This window comes from Canis lupus, chromosome 21 (genome assembly GCF_003254725.2).
Source record: "Canis lupus dingo isolate Sandy chromosome 21, ASM325472v2, whole genome shotgun sequence".
NCBI classification, from domain to species: Eukaryota; Metazoa; Chordata; class Mammalia; order Carnivora; family Canidae; genus Canis; species Canis lupus.
The window spans coordinates 32,269,418-32,292,289 of record NC_064263.1 but is presented as its reverse complement, the minus strand read 5'-3'; the positions used below and the strand labels follow the sequence as shown (position 1 = coordinate 32,292,289).

At 49.9% G+C, this 22,872-nt stretch overlaps 1 protein-coding gene and 1 long non-coding RNA gene across 5 annotated transcripts in view; one reads left to right on the top strand and one right to left on the bottom strand.

Moving 5' to 3' along the window:
• The window catches only part of LOC125753227 (uncharacterized), a 52,354-nt gene extending 37,546 nt beyond the window's left edge, over positions 1–14,808 (bottom strand). The window contains exon 1 of the long non-coding RNA XR_007404505.1: positions 14,190–14,808. This is a non-coding gene — a long non-coding RNA (uncharacterized LOC125753227). The remainder of the gene's footprint in view (positions 1–14,189) is intronic.
• LMO1 (LIM domain only 1) overlaps positions 1,599–22,872 on the top strand; it is a 52,279-nt gene continuing 31,005 nt past the window's right edge. Inside the window, exons 1-2 of one of the 4 annotated variants that reach the window (XM_035704206.2) lie at positions 13,607–13,724; positions 17,995–18,255. In XM_035704206.2, the coding sequence (XP_035560099.1) occupies positions 18,231–18,255 (25 nt within the window). In that variant the 5' untranslated portion in view covers positions 13,607–13,724; positions 17,995–18,230. Of the gene's footprint in view, positions 1,726–12,688; positions 12,750–13,606; positions 13,725–17,994; positions 18,256–22,872 lie in introns of those variants that run through there. The other 3 variants (XM_025459387.3, XM_025459386.3, XM_025459382.3) reach the window with 3 other exon arrangements.

Sequence of the window (22,872 nt, the reverse complement as noted above, 5' to 3'; positions counted from 1 at the left end):
GAGGGGTGGGTCCTGCTAGAGACACTACAATTGGAGCAGTTGGTTGGGCTAAAATGGCTAAGGGTAAGGTCAGGATTAATGCCTGACTCAGCTCATATCAGGGAGGTCCTGAAATATTAGGCAGCCTTCAACAGAGGCAGCAGCCTCTTCTCATTTCCCTGTCCTTGGCTCAGGGTCCAGCTGCTCCCTCAGCCAAAAAAAGGGGGTGGGGGGACTTTGGATACTTTTGCATATCCTTTCCCCCATCTCTCCTAGCATCAGGTTCTTAGGTAAATATCAAGGAACCTCCAGAAATAAGGAAGAAACGGGAGGTACAGCAAACCTCAGCCTTGGCTCTAGGCCAAGGGCCAGAGATTTCCATCCTGGGCAGATTCTCAGAAACCAGGACCTGGCAAAGGAGAGTCTGGAATTGGAAACTTGGAGACTATTTTATCAACTGGGAATTAGGCTCAGTGTGTTCATTAGGGAAAACGACTAAGCTGTTCTAACTAAGAGACCCCAAACTACAATGGCTTAAATAAGATGGAATTTTCTTTCTCTCTCTCATAACAGGTGATAAAAAGTCCAGATTGTGAGAGCTGCTCCACGAGGTCACTCAGGGACCCAGCTTGCTTCCATCTTGTTTTCCTGCAGTCCTTAGGGTGCTGTTCTTTTTGACATAGTCAAATCTGGGTGCCATACTCTAGCCTGTGGGAAAGGGAGAAAACAGAAAACTTCCTTATGAGCCAAAGAGGCAAAAGTAGGTTTAATCCCTCCTGCCTACAGATGAGAATAGTAGCTTGTCTACACCTACTTGCAAGGGAAGATGGGAAAGACAATTTCTGCTGAGCAGCCATGTGGCCCAGAGGAGGGGAGAACTGAGGGACACTAAAGGGGTCTGCCTCACTCAGGGAGGAAGGGTTGCCTGAGATCTACAAGACGTGAAGTCAGAACTAAAATCAAGGTCCAGGCCTGAGCAGTCCCCACCAAGACTGAGAGGCCACAGGGCTGTATTATAGACTCTGAGGGTTTGAATTAGTAGCCTGTCCCCAGACTATGGCCCTCCCACCCAGGCCTTGGGTGGCTCATTCTGCTGGGCGTGGGCACATCTAGTTCATACTCTGGAGTGGGGGCCAGCTGCGACCTCCAGCTCTGATAGGATTCAAATATTTCTATGATTCACCATAAAGGGTGGCTTGAGTTAGAGCTCAAAGCCTAGCTTGGAAAAGCCCAGGCAGGTCCTGGGTAGCAATAGCCATGGAGGATTATGTGTTTCAGGAGCACTTTTTTTCTCCAACCTCGTATCATTTGATAGTTGGCAGGACCTCTCAGGCAGGCACTGGGTGAGAAGGAACCCCTTCGGCCTCTTTGATCTAGAGGCAGGGTTGGGACAGGAGGACCCAATTAGAGACTGGGGGAAACCAACCAGGAGTGTTCTCGGACCAGCGCCACCTACCTCAGCCCCAGCCTGTAGCATCCAGGACTGCTTCTGAGATGTGCGTGCTGTTGGGACATGCAGTCTTGCTCCAAGGGGACCACCTGCATGTGGGTGTGTTCACTCTGGTGAGCTTGTTGGGAAACAGTCTGTTCTCTGGGAGTGAGTCACAGTTCTCAGCCCCACGGGCCAATGGGTTGCAGTTCATGAAGCTCCTGAACCAGCACCAGCCTCAGAAGCATTGTGGGAACACACCTGGCCCCTGAGACCCAGGCCCGGATGGCTCCAAATCTCCAGTCCTCAGTGGACAGGTGATCAGTAGGGTGGGAGAGGGTACAAATGACTCCTCATCATGAAGAATGAGGACTCAGATTGAGGTTCTGGAGCCACGGGTCAAACTAGGGTTTGGTTGCTGGAGTGTTTGTGGCCTCAGAGGGGCCTTTGGGCTCCAGAGGTTCATTTGGTAAGGGTCTCTGAAGGGTGGGTGGTGCAGAAGTAAAGCCATTTGGAGATTGGGAGAGTACCCTCTCCAGCCGTGCCTCACTCTAGCTGGCTGGATTTGAGAAGCCTGCAAGCTCACCAGCATCTCCAAGGGCTTTGGCATTGCCCAGTTGTCAGAACAAGTTGGTTGGCTAGATAAATAAGAAACTATAGGGAGATATTTGAGTCAGGAAATTCTTTCAACTGGGGGTGGGGGTGGGGTGTGGGGAGCATGGTGGGGTGAGGAGGGCAAGAGCAAGTTCAGAGTCTCAGAGTTGGGTTAGACCCCAGAAGCCTTCTTGTCTGACCCATTTCCCTCCCAAAGCAGGGGCTGCAGGAGAAGATGCAAACACTTACAGCTTAATAGTTTTTCTTTTATCCCTGTCACACAAATAATTATACAAATAACTATGTAATTAACTAGATCATTGTGATAAGAGCTATGGAGGAAAAACACAGAGGGCTGTGCCAGGCTGTAACAGGGAGGTCTAAACCTAGTCTTGAGGGGAGAGGCCACCCTGAGAAAGGAAGTGACATTAAATCCCAGATCTTAGAGGTGAGCAAGAGGAGGTCCCCATGAAGAGGAGAGGGAGAACATTCCATGCAGAAGAAACTGTACATCTGCAGGCCCTGAGGCAGGTGCTGGTTCAGACAAGGTCAAGGGCAATCTGCTGCAGTGTGGGAGCAAGTGGTGGGTGTCAGTAACCAGTAACGGGAGATGCCTGGACATGCTTCGGGAAAGCCTGCTCATGTAGAGCCAAGGGACAGACAGAGACCAGGGGCTTTCTGCGGAGAGCAACAGGAAGCCATTACATGTTTGAGGATGGGTTGACAAAATCTGATTTGCATTTTAAAAATATCTCCTGGCTGCATCTGGAGTATGGAGGCTGGATTAGTGGGGCTCAGGGTGGATGCAGGGAGGCCAATAAGAAGCTCTTGAAGCAGTGTGCGAAAGATAAGGATCACTCAGACTAGGGCAGTGGCAGGGACTGTGTGATTGGAGAGAGTGCCAAAACTGACTCTGACTTATTTCCAAATTTTGTTAAATCACAGATGAATGAAAAGATTCTAAAAGTGTACAATAAAGAAAGGTAATACTTTCCCCTTAATTCCCACCTTCCCTTCTTCCCTGCTAAGGTCAACATACTGATAGCCTGAAGAGGGGCGGCCAGACACATCTCCTCCTTTTTGTCTACCAGAAAGAGGTTTTCTTTTAAATCGGGTGATATTACTTGCTACCACAACCTACTTTTCTCACTTAAGAATACATCACAGACATCCTTTGCAAGTCAGTAGCTTTAGCTCTAACTCATGTTTTAAGAGCTGCATGATACTCTACATGAGATTATACGATGATTTAGTCAACCATTGATTGATGGTGATATTCATATAGTTTCGTTTTCTGCCACCACAAACAATGCAGAAGTTACAGGGTTATCCTTACATACAGGTGATTTTTCCTGCATAGGATATATTCTCTGATGGAGGATTTCTGGGTCAAAAGGCACGTGCATTTTTAATTTTAATAGGGAGTGCCAGGTTACTTGCTCAGCAACAAATGAAATTACCCATTTCCTCAAATTTTTAGTAGACCTGACCATTTTACTCTTTAAAAATTTTTTGCCAACCTGATGAATTAAGGTAATGAAAACTAATTTTGCTTTAATTTGCATTTTCCCAGCCAATAATGAGGGAAAGAACTTTATTGGCCATTTAGAGTTCCTCCTCCCAGAATGGCCATTTTTCCATTTTTCTCTTGGGCATTTGTCTTTTCTCTTTACAATTTAAAGAAATTCTTTGTATATTCTTTGCACGTTTTCCCTTTCACTTACATATTTTGCAAATATTTTTCTGGCATATCATTTGTCTTTTTTCTTTGTTTATGGTATCCCTTGTCATTGAAATTTTAAAAATCAAATCAAGTATGTCTTTTCTTTTGTTACTATTGTAGGTCTCCACCAAATTTATTCAAATTACCCAAATCTATTCAATATTTCCCCCTAAAATTTTTAAGATTTTCATTGTTTCATTTTTACGTTAAGATCTCTAACTCACTTGGAGCATAATCTTTATATTTGCGGGGTAGGGATGCCTTTTGTTTCTTTCAGATGGTTACGGCAGCATCATTTTTTAAAAAGGTTTTATTTATTTATTCATGAGAGACACTGAGAGAGGGGCAGAGACATAGGCAGAGGGAGAAGCAGGCTCCCTAAGGGGAGGGAGCCTGACGCAGAACTGGATCCCAGGATCCCAGGATCCCAGGATCCCAGGATCCCAATCTGAGCCAAAGGCAGATGCTCAACCACTGAGCCACCCAGGTGCCCCAGCACCAGTTTTTTAAGACAGATTTGTTGGTATATAATTCACATACCATAACATTCACCCATTCAACACAAGTCCACTCACAGATAGGTGCTTAAGCACAATCAATTTCAGATCATTTTCATCACCTCAAAAAGAAACCCCAAATCTTTAGCTGTCACCCCTCTATAACTCCGAGTCCCTGGCACCCACTTATCTACTATCTTTATAGACTTGCCTATTCTTGGCATTTCATATGAATGGATTTTTGTGACTGCCTTCTTCCATTCAGCATGATATTTTCAAGGTTCCTCCATTTTGTGTCATATATCAATATTCATCCCTTTCTGTGGCTGAATAACCATTTGCCAGGAGATGGACATTTGTTTTTTTCCCCCCATGTTTGGTTATTATGAATAATGTGGCCATAAACACTGTACAAATTTTTGTATAGACCTATGTTTTCTCTTCTCTTGTCTATATACTTAGGAGTGGAATTGATGGGTCCTGTGGTGAGTCCGTGTTTAACTTTTGAGGAGATAGCGGGCTGTTTTCCAAAGTGGCTGCTCCATTTCATATTCCCACCCACAGTGTATAATTTGTAATTATCTGACTTTCTTTTTTATTTTAAGATTTTATTTATTTGAGATAGAGTGAGAGCATGAGTAGGGGTAAGGGGCAGAGGGGAGGGAGAAGCAGGCTTCTTGCTTGGCAGGGGCTCAATCCCAGAACCCTGAGATCAAGACTTGAGCGGAAGGCAGATGCTTAACTGACTGAGCCATCCAGGTGCCCCAGTATCTGACTTTCCTTTTTTTTTTTTTTTTTTTTTTTAGTATCTGACTTTCTGATTCTAGCTTCCTAGTAGGTGTGAAGTGCTATCTTACTGTGATTTGATGTATATTTTCAACAACGTTGAGCAACTTTTCAGGTGCTTATTGGCTTATTTGTATATCTTCTTAGAGAAATGTCTATTTAGATGGTAGTCCCATTTGTTAATTTTTTTCTTTGATGAATTGAAATGCAACTTTTATTGTATGTTAAAGTCCTTTCTACATTTGGACCTATTTATCAGCTCTCTGTTCCCCTGATCTATTCCTTGGTTTTACACCCTACCGCTCAGATCACAGTGGCTTTGTAGTGTAATTTATTATCCAATAACACAAGTTTTCTCCAACTAGTCTTTCTTTTCATGTTTTCTTAACCAGCCTCAGATATTTATTTTTCAAATGTACTTCAAGCTGGAATTTTTTAAGTTCTAAAAAATGTTTTTTTTATTTGGGATTCTAAGAGAAATTGCATTAAATCTATATATTAACTTTGAAAGGATTCACTGTTTATGAGAAAAAGCCTGAAACCTGGCTCTCTTACTATATATTCAGATCTTGTTATATGTCCTTCAATATGGTTTCATGGCTTTCTTCAACAAAGAGCTTTAACGTTGTGATGGTGGTTCTTGTTTTAAAATTATTCCTGAATATTTTATAGTTTTGTAGGTATTGCAGATGATCTGTTTCTTCATTTAAAGTCCTTTCTAGGGCAGCTCGGGTGGCTCAGTGGGTTAGTGCTGCCTTCCGCCCAGGTTGTGATCCTGGAGACCCGGGATCGAGTCCCATGTCGGGCTCCTGGCATGGAGCCTGTTTCTCCCTCTGCCTGTGTCTCTCTGCCTCTCTCTGTGTGTGTCTCTTGCTTGCTCTGTGTCTCACATGAATGAATGAATGAATTAATAAATAAATAAAATCTTTAAAAAAATAAATAAAGTCCTCTACATTCTACATTTCTACTTCTATTTCTAATACCTCTTTGCATTTAGGGGGAAAATATATATTTCTGTTTACCTTGTATTAGCTACCTTCCCCATGATCTAATTAACCTACTAGCTTTTGAACTAGGTTTTATTGGATTTTCTCGATATATAATCACATTATTTATAAACAAGCATATTTTCATCCTTTTTTAAAACCAGGTACTTGTTCTTATTAATTCATTTTCTTGTCTTATTGAATTAGTTAAAATTTCCAAAATATGTCGAACAATAGTGATGATAATGAGCATCCCACCTTATTCCCAATTTCTGGAAATATCTTCTGAATGTCATTGTTTATATATTTACTATTGGGTTTTGGTAAACAGTCTATCAAATTAAAGTAGTTTTCTTCTATTTCTGTTTTAATATATAATTAGAAATAATTGCTCAGTTTTACCAAGTGATTTTTTGCATCCGTTACTATACTTATATTTTATTCCCTTTATCTGTTGGTATAGTGACTTATATTGATAGATTTTCTGATGCTGAATGTTGTTTTCAGTATTAAAAAATAAACTCTCCCTTATATAGTGTATTATTCTTTTGATACTTTTCCCATATCCAGTTAGCTAACATCTTATATCGGATTTTGCATTTAAACTGCTCTGTGATTTTTCTTTCTTTTTAAATTCAATCTTTATAAGGTTTGGGAATTAAGAAAATGCTAGCTCATAAAACAAACTAGGAAGATTTCCAACTTTTTCTCTTGTCTGGAATAGTTTAAATAACATTAAAACTCATCTGTTTTTAAAGATGATATAAAGCTCACTTTCAGTATAGTCTGTGCCTTGTGATATTTTTATTTTATTTTTAATTATGGTGAAATGCACATAAAATAAAATTTATCAGCTCAACCATTTTTAAGTGTAGAGTTCAGTGATGTTAGGCACATTCACATTGTTGTGCAACCAATCTCCAGAATCATTTTGTCAAACTAAAACTCTACACCATTAAACAAAAACTCTCCTTTTTTCCCTCCCCCAGACCCTGGTAATAGTGGTTTTTGTCTTTATGAAACTGAGTGGTCTAGGTACTTCATATAAGCAGAATCATGCAGTATTTGTCTTTTTTGACTGGCTTATTCCACTTAGTGTATTGTCCTCATGGTTCATCCATGTTGTAGCAGGTGTCAGAATTTCCTTCCTTTTTAAGGTTGAATAATATCTCATTGTATATATATACATTTTGATTATTTATTCACCCATTGAAAGACACCTGAGTTGCTTCTACCTTTTGGCTTTTGTGAATAATGCTGCTATGAACATGGGTGTACAAATATCTCTTCAAAACCTTGTTTTCAGTTCTTTTGGGTATATGCCCAGAAGTGGAATTGCTGGATCATATGGTGTCTTGTGATATTTTAATGGCAGAATTTTCATTTCTTTTTAAATCTCTTCTGTTTATTGGCCTATTCAGAATTTCAACTTCTACACTCAATTTTATTAATTTTCTACTTTGCTTGGAAATCATCCACTTCCTGGTGGTTCACATGTATTTTCATAGGCTTACACATGTTATTGTTATAATTCTTTAATCTTTTCTGTACCTGTGATATCTCTTTTCTTTTTAAAAATTTTTATTCAGATTCCAGTTAACATACAGCATAATATTAGTTTCAGGTGTACTATGTAGTGATTCAACACTTCCATACAACAACAGGTGCTCACCACAATGAGAGCACTCCTTAATCCCCATCACCTGTTTCACCCATCCCTCCACCCGCCTCCCCTCTGGTGACCACCAGTTTGTTCTCTATAGTTAAGAGTCTGTTTCTTGGTTTGCCCCTCTCTCTTTTTTATTCTTCCCCTTTTGCTCCATTGTTTTGTTTCTTAAATCCCACATATGCATGAAATCATATGGTATTTGTCTTTCTCTGAATTATTTTGTTTAGCTTGATACTCTTTAGCTCCATCTACATTGTTGCAAATGGCAAGATTTCATTCTTTTTTATGGCTCAATAATATTGTATATTTTTGTGTTTTATTTTTTTCCATCCAGGTTTGCCTATTTTGTGGGTCATTTCAAGGAACCAAGTTTGGGTTTTAATTTTCTTTTAATTATTTTTTTCCTATTATTAGTTTGTTTTCTATTTAATTTCTGGTTTTGACTTTATTAATATCCTTCTATGTTGTTTTGGCTTAGTTTGTTCTCTTTCTGATTTCTTAGATTAAATACCAAGTTCATTTGCTTTAGTCCTTTGTTTGTTTAATATTAAAAGCATTTAAGGCTATATTTTTTCCTCTAATTACTGCTGTGTCCCATAAGTTCTGTATGGCACTCTATGTTCTCTTTTTCATTACTAGATGATTTGCAATTTCAGTTCTGATCTTATTTTTGATCCACTAGTAATTTTAAGAGAGTATTCTTCATTTCCAAGCAGCTCATGGTTGGGGCCTGGAAGTTAGCTTTGTTTGACATTAACATTGCTATTCTCTGCTTGCATGTGCTTGGGATATCTTTGCCCATTGGCTTTCTTTTCACTCTCATCACCTGGTTTGGGTGTATATTTGCAAACAGCATTTGGCTGTGTTTTATTTTTGAACTTACTCTGACAATCTCGTTTTTATAAAAATTTATTTATTTATTTATTTATTTATTTATTTATTTATTTATTCATGAGAGACACACAGAGAGAAGCAGTGACATAGGCAGAGGGAGAAGCAGGCTCCTTGCAGGGGCTCAGTCACAGACCCCAGGATCACGCCCTGAGCTGAAGGCAGAGACGCTCAACCACTGAGCCATCCAACCACTGAGCCACCCAGACATCCCGACAATCTGTTCTTTGATTAGGGGAATGCAGTCTCTTCACAGTTAGTGTAATAACTTGACATACTTAGCTTTACTTCTTTTCTTTTTACCATTTTTTGTTGTTGTTGTTGGCTCGATTGAAATTCTGGTATTAAGAACAGAATGGCTGGTTTACTGAAACAAGATGAAGAAAGACTTTGGAAGAAATATCAAGAGTTTAATTCAGATTTTAAAATTTAAGATGCCTTTAAGGCATCCAAGTGGAGATATCAAGAGGGCATTTGGAAATACTGGAGTGGAACTCAAAGGAGAGATCCTGAGTGAAGGTCACACACACCAGCAGCCATGGATGGTGCCCCACAGAAAAGTGTTCTAAGACAGCCTAGGACCCAGTCCTGAGGAATGCCAACAGCTAAAGATTGGCTGAAAGAGGAGAGCTGGCAATAGCTAAGACAAAAGGGGACATCCACTGGGGGATGAGGAAACTCAGACAGCATGTTAGTCTAGGGAAAAATCATGTTCAAGAAGGAAGGAATTAAACGCATTATTAAATGCTGGGAGGTCGGGTCAAGTGAGGCCTGAAAATAATCCCTTCATGACATAAAGTCACTGGTGACCTTGGCAAGCCTTGTGGGGACCAGATAGGAGTGAACCCAGAGATAGTGGGAGGTAAGGAGTTCAGATAAGAAAAGGGAACGGATAGCAAAGTATCTCAAAAATGATGTATATAATCCAGGGACTTTGTTCACATGTTTTAGATGAGACACTAGAGTTTATTTGCCTGCTGTGGTGAAAGGCCCAGGAGAAAGGGGAGAGCGAAGGGGACAGGAAGAGCCAACAGAACACCCTGACAGGTGGTAGTGGGTAGGCTGGGGCCCATGCTGAGGAATAAGGCGCAGATAGGAGGAAGGCCATATTTGCTACTGCTTCAGAAGGGAAGGTGCATGTGTCCAGGTGTGTATTGCAGATGTTGACAAAGAAGGTACGAACACAGACCAGAGGCAGGAAGGGGAGGGCCTTCCTGTCTGATACCTTCTCTCATCTGAGTCAGGTAGGAGGTGACATCATCTGCTGAAACTAGAATGGGACAGGAGGACCAGATGGTTGGGGAGATGGAAAGGAGAGGAAATAGAAGCATGGGAGAGCAAGCATGGCCTCATGAGGCCCTCTAGGCAGGGAGGGGCAGTGGAAGCAAAGCCTTCGATCTGCCTGATATAGGACCCTTTGCATCTCCTGCAGAGCTGCACTGCCACCAGGGAAAGCTGGCAGTGGGTGCTGCTCCCCTACCATTGTTGCTCATTCTTGCTCACACAGCCTTTCCCTTCATGCCCATCATGTAGCTAAAACAGGCTGGAACATAGAAGCCATACAAATACCAAGTATCAGGTCTCATACGTTTATAATAATTTGCCCCAAATTCTGATCTTCTGACTCTCCTCTTCAGGACCCTCCTTTCCAGAAAGTTGTAAGACCTTCCGAGAATGCTTACATGTACACCCTGGGCACCATTAGATTTTGAATCATGGATGAAGTCACTTTCTCCCTAACAATTCCAGCTTTGGGAGGTGGGGTTGATGGGCATGAGGTATAGATGCCACCCACATAATTACAGCTGCTGTCTGATGCTCCTGCCATCTTGTCATCCACTCTGCGCATGTGCTGCTACCAAGGCCACCAAGCTGCTGACTCTAGCTGTGCTCATCTTTTTTGACCAGTGTGAAGATACCTCCTGCTTCTAGTGACCAGCTGTTTCAGAGGGGGATCCCATAGCAAAGCCATATGTCCTGAGTGACTCTTGTACCACTGCTTTCCGCTTCCTAAGACACTGCTTAGGAGTGGGTCAGGCCCACTTAGCACTGGGCCTGGAACTACTGCCCCACCAAACTCCAGGCCTTGTGGTCCAGTCTGGTCCTCTCATGAGGACCTCCTCCCAGGAACTTCACTCTCTCTCTCCTCCAACATGGTCCCTGTTAGGAACCTGAGTCTTTATCGTAGGTCTGTCAGAGTTCAGTGTCTTTCACCTGGGCTTGGGGCCCATATACATTCTAGGCTACTGTTTCAGTATCCCTGACCACTCCGTGATGGTTAAGCTCTCTGAACTCTTTTTCCCTATGAAAACTTGGAGAATGGTCTCCTAAGAGCTCACCAGATCCTTGTTTGAAGGGGCAGTGGTGGGGGTACAGGGGTGGCTAAGGGACCTCTCAGGCTGGCCTTTCTGAGTGTGAACTCTGGCCAAGCAGAGATTCTCAATCACAGGGCCATGCTAGTCCACATGGTGCCTTTGCACAGATTAGAAAAATGTGCTTTCTCTGAGTGGGTGTGATCTACACCAGGCACATGGCTTAGAAAGCAGAGAGAGGGCAGTATTGCAGCCCTCTCCTGCCCCCTTGGCTAGATGCCTTAGTATAGGGAAAGCTGGCACTAACATGGGCAGTGGCCTAGCTACACAGAGAACTAAACAGATCCAAATATTGGGCCGACAGAGGAAGCATGTTCCTGGGTTCTGATCCTGAGATCCTGAAGGGCAAGCGGGGTGGGGTGGGGGGAGTGGGAAGGGAAGATGCTCAAGTGTCTCTCCTTCTGAGGCACCATTCTTGTATCTGAAGTTCTGGAAGGCAGAGTTCCTGGCCCGCCTCTGCAGCTCCCATCTTCTCCAGTGAGCCAGAGTAGACTCTTGACACCATATTTCTCCTTCCACTCCAGGGGAGAGTTTAAACACTCGTGTCCCCCAGGCCTCAACTAAATAATCCACACACACCCTCAGGAACCCAGGCTTCACACAGAGACACCCATTTAGAAGAACACAGAAAAGTTGTTTCCTTAGAGGATTTTGAGAAGTGGGTAAGGACTTCCTAAGCAGAGGGATGCCATGAGAGGAGTCCTGCAGGAACCTGCCTGCAGGGTATGTTTAGTGACGGTAAAGCAATCCAGAGGAAGGGGCAGGAGGGTAAAGGTAGTTGCTGGAGATCAATAAAGATCAGTTGAAACAAGGGGTAGTGGTGGTGTCACAAAGGTTTCTTCAGATTGTGTGAAGGACCTGAAATGATAGGATAAGTAGTTAGAGTTTTGTCGCAAGGACAATGGAGAGCCATGGAAGATTTTTGAGAATGGGAGTGGCAGGGTCAGATCCTGACAACAGGAAGATGTGTCCAGCGGCTTGTGCATGTTGGTGAGAATGAGGATTTGCCATCCCTGGGTGTGACACGGTTACATTCAATGCTAGTGGGAGATTGCGAGTAACGGATTTAGACGATCATTCTGAAGAGCACCTCTACACTCTCCTTTTCTTCACCAAATTGAGTATGATTCAGTCATTTCACAAACTTTTCCAGATACTGTGTGGGTCTGAGTGCAAGCACTGAGGAGGAGGGTAGGGAGAATCAGGATGAGCCTCCCCTTCCCACGACCTCCCCTCCCAGCCTTCTCTCCACCCCTCAGTCAGAATGTGTTTTGATAAGTGGTGGCTTGGGGACAGCATAAGGGTGACAAACTGTGCCCCCCCCCCCACCAATTAAATTTTTTAAAAAGCTGCTATGGAAGGAGCGAATATTAGTTTCCTGATTTATAAAGCCAAATGGATTAAGCTCATTCATTGCCTGAGGAAACAAAAAGGAAATCTTCAATACCTCTGTGCACATTGAGAACAGGAACAATACTGGTCTTTAGAAAGCAGAAACCTAATTTGGGGGAATCAATTACCCTCTGTGTCCCTGCCTCTGTGGGCTCTCATACTCGCTCGCTCTCAATAGAGATTTCCTGGGAGGTAAAACGTGAAGTTGGTCAACCACAGACACACCCTCCGCTCAGCCTCGCAGACGGGAGGGGAGAACTAGGCAAAGGGCGGGTGGAGTTGGGTGGGGGCGTGCCTGGGTGGCAGGCACCTGTGGAAATAGGGATAGAGGTAGGGGTGGGGAGGGCTGTGGGATAAAAGCAGGGGTGGAGTGAGTTGGGGTGGGAGGCTGAACCGAGATGCGTCAAGGAAGGGGACCATGGCAACCTGAGGTTTTAAAGAGGGGGTGGGCTGGGGGGGCGCGGTGGTGGCCGGAGGGGCGGGGTGGGGGGGAAGGACAGCCCGAACTGCAGAAACACCACCCACCACTTCCTGATCGCACGTTTCTGTGTTCTGCGCGTGCCCCCGTGTCTTGACTGTGCAGCGGACAATGCTGGGGCAGTTACGCAAACAGGAAGGGCAGGGGCGCCCGCCGCAGCAGCCACGGGGCCACGTTCACGAAGTCACGCGCAGCAGCGCTCAGGACCCCACGGTCCCCGCGCTGGGTGTCAAACCCCGGCCCGCAGCACCCCATCCCCGCCCCCCGCATGCGGTCACGCGCGCACGCACACACGCCCGCACTGCTCACACGCACTCTGGCTGTGCTTTTGTGTTTTGTCAGAATTAATGAGAAAAGTTCCCGTGCCCTGCGGGTAATTAGTGTCCTTGGAGTTAAATAAGCTAATGGCGGGCACCTCTGGCCCAGGCAATTATGTTTGTGTATTGAATAATTGATTCAAAGGGGGGAAGGGCCGCTAATCAGATCTGAGCATAATGAATTGATTTAATTAACAGGGGAACTGAGGGGCCCTGGGAAACGCAGGCTGCACTCGGCAGAGGCCAGCGCGGCCCGCGCGGACGGAGAACCGCGCGCGGCGGCTCCGGCGGCTCCGGCGGCTCCCGCGGCTCCGGCTCCGGCTCCCGCGACCCCGCGGCGGACGGACGCGCCCCCGCCCCCCCCCACCCCTGCGCTCCCTGCCCGCGGGGCTCAGCTGCCCGCGCCGCTCCGCCCGCTCCCGCCCCCGCCCCCGGCCCCGGCCCCGGCCCCGGCCGGAGCGCGGAGCCCGGAGCCCGGAGCCCGCGCGGGGCCGGCGGGAGCGGCGCAGGCCGGCGGGCGGCGGCGGAGTCCGAGCCGCGCGCCCCTCCGCGTCCTCGGCCGGTGCGGGGCTGGCGCCTCCGGGGAGCCATGGTGCTGGAGCAGGAGGACGGTAGGTGCAGCGGCGCGGGCCGCGGCCGTTCCCCGGAAGCGCGGCGCCTGGGGGGGGGGGGGGGGAGCCAGGCTGCGCCGCAGGGCCGGTCGGCGGCGCGGGAAGTCCCCGGGCGGCCGCGAGCCCGCCGGCCCCGCACGCCCCGGCCGGGAACTTTCTCTCCGGTCCCGCCGTCCCGCAGACCCCCGGGCCCCTCTGCGACCCGCGCCGCGGCTTCCCGCAGTGCCCGCAGCCCCCGGCTTCCCGGCCCCCGCCGCCCTCGCTGCGGACCGGCTCCCCCAGGGGGGTCCCCAGGGCACCTGCAGGCAAACCGGCCCGGCCCCGGGGGCCCTCGGATCGGGAACTTCGTAGCTGCGGGGTGGGTGACATTGCTTCACCCCTGGAAGGTTCCCCCAGCCGAGCGCGTCGGGAGGTGCCCTGCGGGCTAGGGTCGGGCGGCGCTCAGGATACCAGGGGCGGGTTTACCTTGAAGCTGATGAAGTTTAAGCTTCATAGTCCTTCCGTGGTCACTTTGTGTTAGCAGCCGTGTATTCCTTTTCTCAAGAAGAGCACCCCCCCCCCCAGCCCCTATATTGCATGAGTAAGCTTGACTCCCCCAAAAAATCTGAATCCACCCCTGAGTCCAACTCACAGCTTTCCCATGTAACTACCAAGGCTTGGAGAACATACAGCCAGGCTGCCCCATGGGACCATCCCCAGGGGACGGCAGTTCCTTAGCGCCTGGGGGATGAAGCCCTGGTGCTGGAGGCTGGGAGAATTTGAGGCTGGGAGGCAGCTGCTGGTGTACAGGGAAGGGCCCGGCTGCCTGACCTTTCTCTCTGGCCCCGCTGGTCCCTTGTCCCAGCCTACCATCTCCCACTGTGGTCATCAGCTGTCCTGGTTTGCCCAGAACCATCCCGTTTTAGCACAGAAAGCCCTGCCTCCTGGGAAACCCCTGAGTGCTGGGACAAACCAAGACAGTTGGTCAGCCTACATCCACAACCTTCTCAGAGCTGTTGTGCAGGGGGTGGATTGGCCTTCATCAGGAGGGTGGGAGAGACTTGCTTTCTGGGGTGCAGATTTGGCCTTGGCCTCCACCAGGTCTAACAGTGCAGCTTCCTAGAAGGGCTTCCAGAAACCAAAGGAGGAAAGTTTGTCAACTGTGTACTTCTCCACTCTAGCTGATTGCCAATTCCTGTGTTTAGGCTGCCTTTGTGTTGTTAGTAGGGGGCAGGGCAGGACATCTGAACTTGGCCAGCAGACATCCGGATTGTACTGCAAAATCTGTAGGGTCACTCTGTCCTTTCAGCTGTGGCTGCCACAGGGAAGGGGCCCTTGTCAGTCCAAATACCTCTTGAGTGTCACCTGTGAAGCCAGCTTGTAACCCCATCTTGGAGACAGCTGTACTGTGTTGGAAGCAGGGCCCTCAGGCTGAGGCACATCTGACAGCCACCACTGTTCTGGAATATCTGGTCTGCCTGGGCCCTGGGGCAGAGAGTCTCCTTCCCCTACACACACCTCCCAAACCCAGTGCAAGAACCCTTCATCAGGACTTTCCTGCCAGGTGCAGCAACAAACTGCTAGGACCTGCCCAGAACTTTGAAAGGCAGCTGGTAGCACCTCCTTTCTCCTCACCATGACCTGGGGGCTGATCAGCTGGTCTCCCTCTGCTGTCCCCAGAGGCATTTCAAGGACATTCTGGAGCACTCTTGGCAATGTTGACTTGAGGGTACGTGCATGCTCATTGCCCATGAACTGTGTTGGGTGCAAACTACCTCTCCTAGCCCCAGGGGATCCTGGACCTGGAGGCAGCTTGGGTGGGGGCCCCAGGCACAGGACTTACCTGCCTGCCCAGCAATTCCCCATGAGCTGAGAGGGTGGATGCTGGATGGGATGCTGAATGCTTGTGTCTAGCTCTGTCCACCTGGCAGGCCCCTTCCAAGCTAAGAGCTCAAGTCACTTAAACGTTTCAAGGCTTGCTGTGTAGCTCTGTCAAGTGGAAGGCCTCTGTGGAGGCCTTTTTCCAGATCACTGTGGGAGCTCAGTGCTCACAACTGGGGGTACAGAGAGCTGCCTATGAACACAAGCAGCCCTTCACACACAGCTGTGATCTGCTGACATACACTACCTGGTTCTTTAGCCCACGGCTCAGCACCCCAGGCCTACTCCAGTCCCTGAAGTGGGGCACAGGGTCCCTGACTCCCTAGAGGGATGCCAGTTGGGTGGCTGCTAATTGGTATCTTGGAGACTGGGGGGAGCTGCTGTAGGGACAGAGCCCCAAGCCCGACACATGAAGAAGAGAGTGGACAAGTGCCTTCAGCTAGTCAAGTCCCAGTTTGTGGGTCAGGGCCAGAGCCTTGAAAGAGAGGAGAAGCCGCCCTGGAACTGGAGAGTAAAGCCACAGGCCTTGTTGAGCGAATGCCTTCCGGGAGCACAGAGGCATCTACAGCAAGAAGCTACCCCTTGCCAGCCTGTCAGCCGATTGCCTGTGACATTGTCTGGCCCCCCAGCTCAGGCTGGGGTGAGGGGTTGGTACCAAACGTGCCAATGGCAACAGTGTCAAAGCCTCCCTCAGACCCTCGGGGTATAGTCTGGCTGCAGTGGCAGGGGAGAGATCAAGCTCGCAGTCCTGAGGGACAGTGAGGCTGAGCAAAATGATATATTTAACATCAAATATACTCAAGGACTATTAGGATTAAGTATTCAAGATGAAGGGGAAAGCGAAACCCTCTGAGCTGCGGATGAGGCATCTCATTAGAAGCAGCCTCTCTTCTGTTTTCTTAAAGCCTGACTTCCCCGCTTAGGCTAGAGGAAGATGGGCTGCAGCCCCACTCCCCCATTCCTACTCCTGTCAGGCACCCTGCATTGGGGCCTCCCGGGGCTTACCGGGCACAGCCTGGCCTCCAGGTCTCATTTATACTCAGTAAGATCCCCCCATCGTTGGATGCCATGGTTTACAAGGCACATTCACGTACACTAGCTCATCTGATCCCTGCAGGAACCTTGGACAGCCGGTGCCCCACTTCACAAACAGGGAACTGAGGCCCAGCCAAAGTGATTTGCTAAGGTCCACCATTAGTCATAGGCAGAGATGGGATGAAATCCCAACTTGCTGGTCATTGCCTTATCCTTGCTTGGGTCTAGTCCTCAGAAGTGTCTGCCAGGGATGAACCTCTGACACATCTATTTGAAGCCTTCCTTGGCCTATAGAAAATCCGTTAATATTTCCATCCCCTCTTGGAACTTGTGACTGTCAAGAGAGAAAAAAACAAACTCTTGGTATTTTAGAGTGGCCTTCCTAGAGTACACAGCCTGAGCATTAGCCCCAAGGCTCTTGGGGAGAATTGGGGTTCAGGAGGAGGGGAGATGGACGCTGTCTCCCCTTAACTCCTGAGTTACAGGGCAAGAATTTCCAACTCGGTAATATCAGCAGAGCTTTAGGGTAGTACAGGCGGTAACGCCAGTGCCTTAGAATAATACGTGCTCAATAAATAGTTTTGGAATGAGAAAAACCTTCAAGGCCATGCTGTGCTTCTCAGAGAGAAGCTGAGACAGCATCCGGCTCCCTGTGGAATTAGGATGCTCTCGGGGAGGAAGGGGCTGCTAGGGTGAGGGTTGTGCTGGAAGACTCGAGTGGGAGAGTTGGTACCCTGCAGAGGGTTAACTTTGCCAAACAGTCCGGGAAGCAACCAGGAGCCTCCGGCAGAACAGGTAGGAAGGGAGGGTCCGAGATCAGAGAAAGATCGCCGAGGTGGGAAGGGGGGTCAGGAACCAAGGCTGAGGGCGTGGCAGTGGAAGACGACGGTGGTCCAGCGGACAAGTATCTGGGGTGAGGACCCGGGGTGCTCCGCGGAGCCCCGCGCCGAGCAGGGGCCGGGCGACCTCCAGGTGGCGCTGCGGAGCCGGGCAGCCGCGCGTCTCCACTCCCCATTAACCCGGGAGGGAGGGGGCCTGGGGAAATGTGTGCATTTATTCAGTAGCAGGAGTGCAAACCTCATACATTGAGGGAGAAAGGCAGCGGGAGACGGCCGCCGAGATTCCCCATCTCTTTGAATATAATTTTAGATTGAGATTCAGATTAAATCCGAGGGGAAAACACTTTATGAGGCTGAAAGCTGTGTCGTTGCCAGAGCCAGGGTTATGAGCTATCAAATGCAATTACATTAAGACAGATTATACTGGGCAAATTGAGCCATTTAGAAGGTGAGAATCAAAGAAACGGCTCTGATCCTCTCTTCCCCCTTCTCTCTCCCTCTCCCTCTCCCTCTCTCTCTCTCTCTCTAAATTGCAGTTCGTAGTTCCTTGCAATTCTGAGGCACAAAAGTAGGTGAGACTGCTTTTGTATCTGCGAAGTGCTTCGCTCCTGAATGTAATTCTAGCTGAGTGCAATCTAGGTTAAGAGCCGGACAAGCGGGTAATTAGAGCCCGCTCGCTGCCCGAGGAGCGGCCGCCCCGCCGAAGCGCGCCCGGAGTCGGCGCCCTTCTCCCCGGCCGAGCCGAGCTGCGGCTGGACACGGAGCGCCCGAGATGATGGTGCTGGACAAGGAGGACGGTAGGTGGCGGGCGGGGGGCCGACGCCCCGCACCCCGTCGCCCTCCGCCGCGGCGCACGGCACTCGCCGGGAGCGGCGCACACACGCGGGGCCGTGCCGGTGCCGGGCCTGGGGGGCGGGGGCGCGGGGAGGGTGTGAGCCGGCGGCGGGCGGAGCGCGGGCCGGTGCAGGCTGCGGCCCCTCGGACCTGGGCGCAGCGGCGCTCCGGGCAGCGCGGCGGCTCGTGTCGCCGCAGCCATCTCCCTCGCGCCGGCCCGGGACCCGGAGGAGCCAGGAGCGCCGAGCAAACCGGGGGCTTCCCGAGACCCGCACGCCCGAGCCCGCAGCCAGCGGGCGCGCGGGAAGCCTGTGCTCGCCCCGGGGTGCCCGGGGAGCGGGCCGAGGGCAAGGCCGCCGGCCCCTCGAGGAGACAGACGCCACCCGCCCCCCCTGCTGGCCCGCCGTCTCCCCGTCCCCGGAGCGCGCAGGCGGGAGTTTGGCCTCGAGGAAGAAAGTGTCCCGCCGCCGGCCAGGGGCGCGCTGGCTCGCGTAGGAGAGGCCCTGGAGAGTGGCGTGGAGCTGCCGTGGTCCAGAGCTCCGTGCGCCCCAGAGGTCAGAGCAGGGGGCCCCGTGGTCGCTGCAGGCCTCTAGCAGGTGGTTCTGACTGCAGGCGCCCTGCAGCAAGTGTCCTGGTATGTTTAGGAGAGGTTGGGGCAACCCAGCCCACGTGAGGGTAAAGCCAAGTGGGTGCCCGGTGGTGACCCAAACGCAGCCCAGAGGGGACAAACCATAGCAGTAGCAGCTCCCTGGCTGGCCCGGCCCTCCTGCCCTGTAGGTGAGGGTGGCCTGGTGTGTTCGTGTTGTAGGGAGATGAGGGTGTAATTGCTGGGACCCATACTGTCCCCGGATTTCTCCTGGTAAGGAACTATGAAGGTGGGTTTGCAGTGTGCCACCAGGAATCCTCTTAGATTGACTGTGGTGGCCGTTCTCTGACCTTCTACTAGTGAGTCTGCCCTCAGCCTGTGCCCTCTGCCCAGTGGGTCAGTGATGTTACTGACATGGGCAGGTGGTGAAATTTTAAGTTAAATGACTCACTCAAGGTCACACAGGTTGTGGGCTTCACTGCTGCCACGTGCTGATGCTCCTAGGCTCCCCGCCACCTGTGAGACCTCTGTCAGGGAGGCGCATTTAAAGTGTCTGGCCTGGGGGGTGGCATGTGGCCGGTAAGCCCACGAAGGCTATTTCTCAGCGTGTATGTAGTAAGAGAGGAAAGGGAGAACTAAGTGCTTCTGGGCGAAAGAATGCTTTTGCCAGGGGCTGGCTGGGGTGCGACCACCATCTCTAGTATGCTCTTATCTCTTCAGGGCCCCCCAGGATCTGTATGTGGGCTGTCAGAGGACTAGGCTTCTGCAGGTCTGTATAGAATGACAAGGAGAAGGACCCGGTCAGGCCAAACCAGGAGGCAGGAGGCATTTTGTCACAAGTTCCCCAGGTTCTCTCAGACCAGTCACGCACAGAGCTAGGCTTCACGCTGTCTCTCTTGGTAAAATGAGGGGCTTGCAGAAGCCAGTGCAGAGGGTGCTTCCTTGGTGTGTGGAGGTACTCTCCTGACCGGGAACCCGTGGAACTCAGGGTATGTCTGCAGCCCCACGGCATTATATGGCATCCTTGGCTTCCCCAGGCCCTATACACGGGAGGCCTCGGGCGGGGAGATTGGTCTCATGCAACAAGATGACCCCACCACCACTCACCTAGACAGTACTCTGTGCAGGCACCCCAGAGTTCCTTTGAGCTCTGTTATACTCAAGATTTTCCAATGCAGATGAGCCCCGAATAGGAATAGGTATCTGGAGGTCATTTTAGCCTCCAGTCTCCTGCCTCCAGACTGCAGTACATCGCAGCCACCCTCGGCATATGTGTTTCCCCTAGTCCCCACCAGATCTGTAGAGAAGAGCTCATGCTGCCCCTCGGACCCCCTACTCTGTTCAGTCTAATAATATGGTGCACCCTACAGTTCATACCACTGGGCTCTGGGGCCCCTAACAGCACCAGGCAGGTAGACAGCTGGGGCCCAGAGGACCCATTTGATTCTTGCCCTGCCTAGCCCAGCTATGTCCTCCAAAGCATTCTTTTGGCTCATAAATCTACCCTCCCTGCTCCCCATTAGAGTCTCGCCTCCCCTAATTCCAGGAAGCCCTAAAGGTGGCCCCTTCAATTGGGGAAGAGAGAAAGGCTCTGGATCCACTCACCTGTCCCTCGGAGCCTGCTGCCTAATTTCTTCCTGGCACTTATGGCATTTCAGCAGGTGGCCATCTAGGTTAGGTGGCAGCCTGGCCCCCAGGGCCCCCAAGAAGCATGTCCCTCAGGGATGCAGCACTGCACCCTTTGTCTGGCTGCAGCAGGGACTCGGGGCTCTTATTAACCACCCCCAATGCCTTTTCTCCACCTGACAGCATCTTGTCGGAAGAGGCCGGGGCTCCTCTGGTTGAAGTCAGGTCTGCCAGCTGCCGAGGACCAAAGCTCTTGCTCTGCTGGGCTGCAGGGCTTTCATGTTGCACTTCTGAAAGATAATAAAATATCAATCGCTTTGCCGTAGCAACGGGTTTAAGAGACTTTCTGAAGTATTGAATCGTCAGAAAAAAAAAATTTTTTTTTTTTTTTTTTTTTTTTTTGCTTTTAAGCACAGTGCATTATTAATAAAGTAATCCATTAGGTCGAGCAGTGAAGGGCCACCACAGAGAGGAAAGATCTGTTTTGCAAATGGTTAAACTTCTGGTTTTAAGATTAATTGCTTTCATTTGGACGCTTGCTCTTGGCCTAGCCATCTCCACTTTACTGGAACTCAGGGTCCGGGCTTTCTAAATGCCGTCGGGCCTGCCTGTCAGCAAAGGAAGCCCTGCTCCAACTTTCCCAGAGAAATAGCCCTTCTTTCCCTGGCACCTGTGCCTGAGCGAGCACTAGGCCATGGGCCTTCTCAGGAGGCCTGCAGTCTCAGGGGAGCAAAGAGAGCTACTGCCCTGAGCCCTGAGAGCTGGATTAGTCCTCAGGCCTTTGGAGAAGAGGCCCTCGAGTAGAGGCAGACAGCAGAGGGTCCAAGCAGCTCCAAGAACAGTGAGAGACTTGGGCTGCAGGGGACTGGGCAGGAAAAGATGCTGAGGGCCCCTCTTGGGGGTGCTGGAGTGCCCCCAGGGACATGCTGGAGAAGGTAAGTTGCCTCTGCAAAGGCCCCGTAGGAAAACTGGGGTGACCTCAGGAAACAGCAGGCAGGTTGTAGAACTAAACACCGACATGATTCTTAGAGCATTTTTAATAAGTAAAATTGCCTAAGGAGAGTAGAGCTGGACTGACGAGGGCCAGACAGTGAGTCTTCAATTGTTAATGACCGCTACGAGTGTGGCCTCCACAGTGGACCTGGTTGATCTGTCAGGGCGGGCTCTTGGCTATTCTTGGGTACGGACCAGCTTTTGCTCAGCCATCAGCAGGACCTCCTGGGCTATCCCATCATGCCCTGGACTGCAAAGAGTCCTAGGGGTCTCTCCTAGCACAGTGTGGCTGGGACCTTCCTGGCCCCAGAGATGGAGGCAGGGACTGGGCCCTGATGCTTTTCCATGCCAGAGACCCCAGCGGGTCTGCAGGAAGTCAGAGCGCAAGAGGCACTGCTGCCTGCTGAGGACTCGTACAAGCCTTGTGAGGTGGGAAGGGTGGGGGGCCAGGTCTGACACTTGCCTGAGGCCTAGAAGAGGATGGTCTCCATCTGTAGCTGCCATGCCAGCCCCAGCAGCAGCTACCTCCTCATTGCTGGAAACAAGGCTTCACGAATCTTGAGCAGCATGTACAGCTGCTTACCCTTCCTGCCCTGGTTCAGCCAGGCAGAGAGCCTATAAAGATGGGTCTCCCTCACCCCCTCCCAGAGCCTTGGGTAAAGAAGCAGGTGTGCCTGTCTGTTCCCTGCTCTTCCGTTCATTTGCCCACACAGAACACTAACGGGGGTGGCGGGGGGGGCGGGGGGGGGGACAGGGAAACAACATAAATTGGTCTGTCGTCCAGAATCCATGTCTCGCTAATGTACCCAGATTAACTCAACTGTAAATTGTCTCCTTGGATGGCAGTGTCTTGCTAAAAGTTTCCCATATGATTCATGATTTGGATTGCTTTTAACGGCTATTGGCTAAGCAAGCCGGTGACTGTACAAGGTGATGCAATTGGCATTAGTGAGGGGAGGCACGGGAGCGTGTAATGCAGTCAATACTGCATTAACTACTGATGCCCAATTACAGGGAGTGGGAGAGAGCCTTTCAGGAGCATTAGGACTGGGGGAAGCTGAGATCACTGGCCGCTGCTCGCCTAAAAGCTTCACCCTTTGCGTGCCGAGGCTTGGCGCTGACGTGGCCACTCACTTGGCCTCTGTGGCTGCCTTTCTCTCTTACTGTCTTTCTCTTTCGGAACATGTCCCATAAAGATGCTTTTAGCACATGGAAACGTGTGTTTTCCTAGAGCTGGGGCCTGCCTTTCATCCCTCAGAGAGTCGATTCCCCACCCCAGCCAGTGTCCCACAGTCAGACCCGGTGGCTGCCCCACCCACTTCCATTTGAGGAACCTCCCAGCAGGCCCCATTTGTGAACAGGACCAAGAGGAGAT